Source organism: Chaetura pelagica, unplaced genomic scaffold (genome assembly GCF_000747805.2).
Source record: "Chaetura pelagica isolate M959 unplaced genomic scaffold, ChaPel_1.0 scaffold79, whole genome shotgun sequence".
Taxonomy (NCBI): Eukaryota; Metazoa; Chordata; class Aves; order Apodiformes; family Apodidae; genus Chaetura; species Chaetura pelagica.
In genome coordinates, this window is record NW_009969339.1 from 6,015,974 (window position 1) to 6,017,446 (window position 1,473).

Below are 1,473 nucleotides of genomic sequence, written 5' to 3' on the forward strand. Positions count from 1 at the left end.
CCCTACAACACTTCTACTAACCTGAGGTAAACCCACAAGTACAGCTAAAATAGCAAACATGCAAACTCTTGATGGTCTTTCCCATCTGTTCTTAAGGAATGCAGTCTGTACATCTGAAAAATGCACCTCCACTGTCCTCTCCTTACATGCACAACGTTGCTTCCAAACCTGCAGGGAAGATTAGCCAGAGCAGACAGGTTCTGAATAAGCAGAAGAGCCTTCCATGAAAGCCACCTGTATATTGCAAAGAAGAGAAAAGGTTTGGCTAGGCGCAGAACACCTGTATCAGTGATGTGATATCCTATTTCCTCTGAAAAGCTCACTTGTTCAATTTTACCTATCCACAGGTGGCGTGACCATCCGGAGTATCCCTTCAATGATGAATACTGAAAAAAGTGTCTGAGCAGGTTCCTGGCTCCTTGCTGTTAACCTTTGCTGAAAGACACCCAACGTTTGGTGCTTTTACTTCATGGGAGACTGTTCAAATCAGCATTAAAAACATGGCATTTACTTCTTCTAGTCTTGTCAGTCTCTTATTGCTACTGAAGAGCAAATCTATTTAACCTATTGAATCACTTTTTAACTTGGGAGGCTTTAACTCTGAGCATGTAAGCTTCAGCACTGACAGCTGAAGATTCAAACTGAAGATTTCTCTTGAAAACAAGCTCACTGGTTCAAACCAAATAATTTTCTCTCAATGGCATATTCTTTGAATTTGAAACAAGAAATTCTGCTTCAGTAGATGTGAAGCAGTATCATTTTATTTCCCAGCTCAAATGAGAGAAAATTAGGAGTGGGGAACTAATTGGATTTGAGACATATATATGTATCAATATACAGATATACATAGATAAGTGCATGGCATCATGCCATGAAGCCTGTCTCACTCTGAGCAGAGTATTCTTTAACCACATACAGGAGCTGTATTCCATAGGTACACCGACCTAGCTCCACATGCAATTAGTTCAACCCCTAAAGCGTTATAAGCAGGTTCTTATCCCCCCTCACTTCAGCAAAATACAGGAGAGTGTATGACTCTAGTACATCTACATCCACCTAAAAGCCTCTTAAATACCCTGGAGATATGCTAAAAATGTGTCAATATTGTGCTTAGGGACATGGTGGACTTGGCAGTGTACAAGATTAATGGGTAGACTTGATTCTCTTAAAAGGTCTTTTCCAACCAAAATGATTCTATGATCCTGTATTTGAGCTGCTGTATGAGAATGGTATTGCAGTTTTGCATATACAACGTGGAGCTAGAACTAGTGAGAGACTCATCTCATGAAATTAAAGATCCCTTACATTGTTTTCCTGCTCCACAAACTGATCTTCATCCAAGAAAATTTATGTTCACTTAGAAATTCTGACAGTCTTTTGTATGAACTCCTGACTAAGAAAATACTGAATTAGGAAGCTAAGTTTTAAAGGGGCAGAAAGTTTTATTTTGTTAAATACCACTTTCTACTGTGC

General features: G+C 39.2%; 1 protein-coding gene across 1 annotated transcript in view; it reads left to right on the forward strand.

Annotated features, from left to right (window-relative positions):
- The window catches only part of AKR1D1 (aldo-keto reductase family 1, member D1), a 20,029-nt gene extending 19,519 nt beyond the window's left edge, over positions 1–510 (forward strand). The window contains exon 8 of the mRNA XM_010005817.1: positions 348–510. Within this exon, the coding sequence (XP_010004119.1) occupies positions 348–390 (43 nt within the window). The 3' untranslated portion in view covers positions 391–510. The remainder of the gene's footprint in view (positions 1–347) is intronic.
- Positions 511–1,473: the final 963 nt, after the last annotated feature.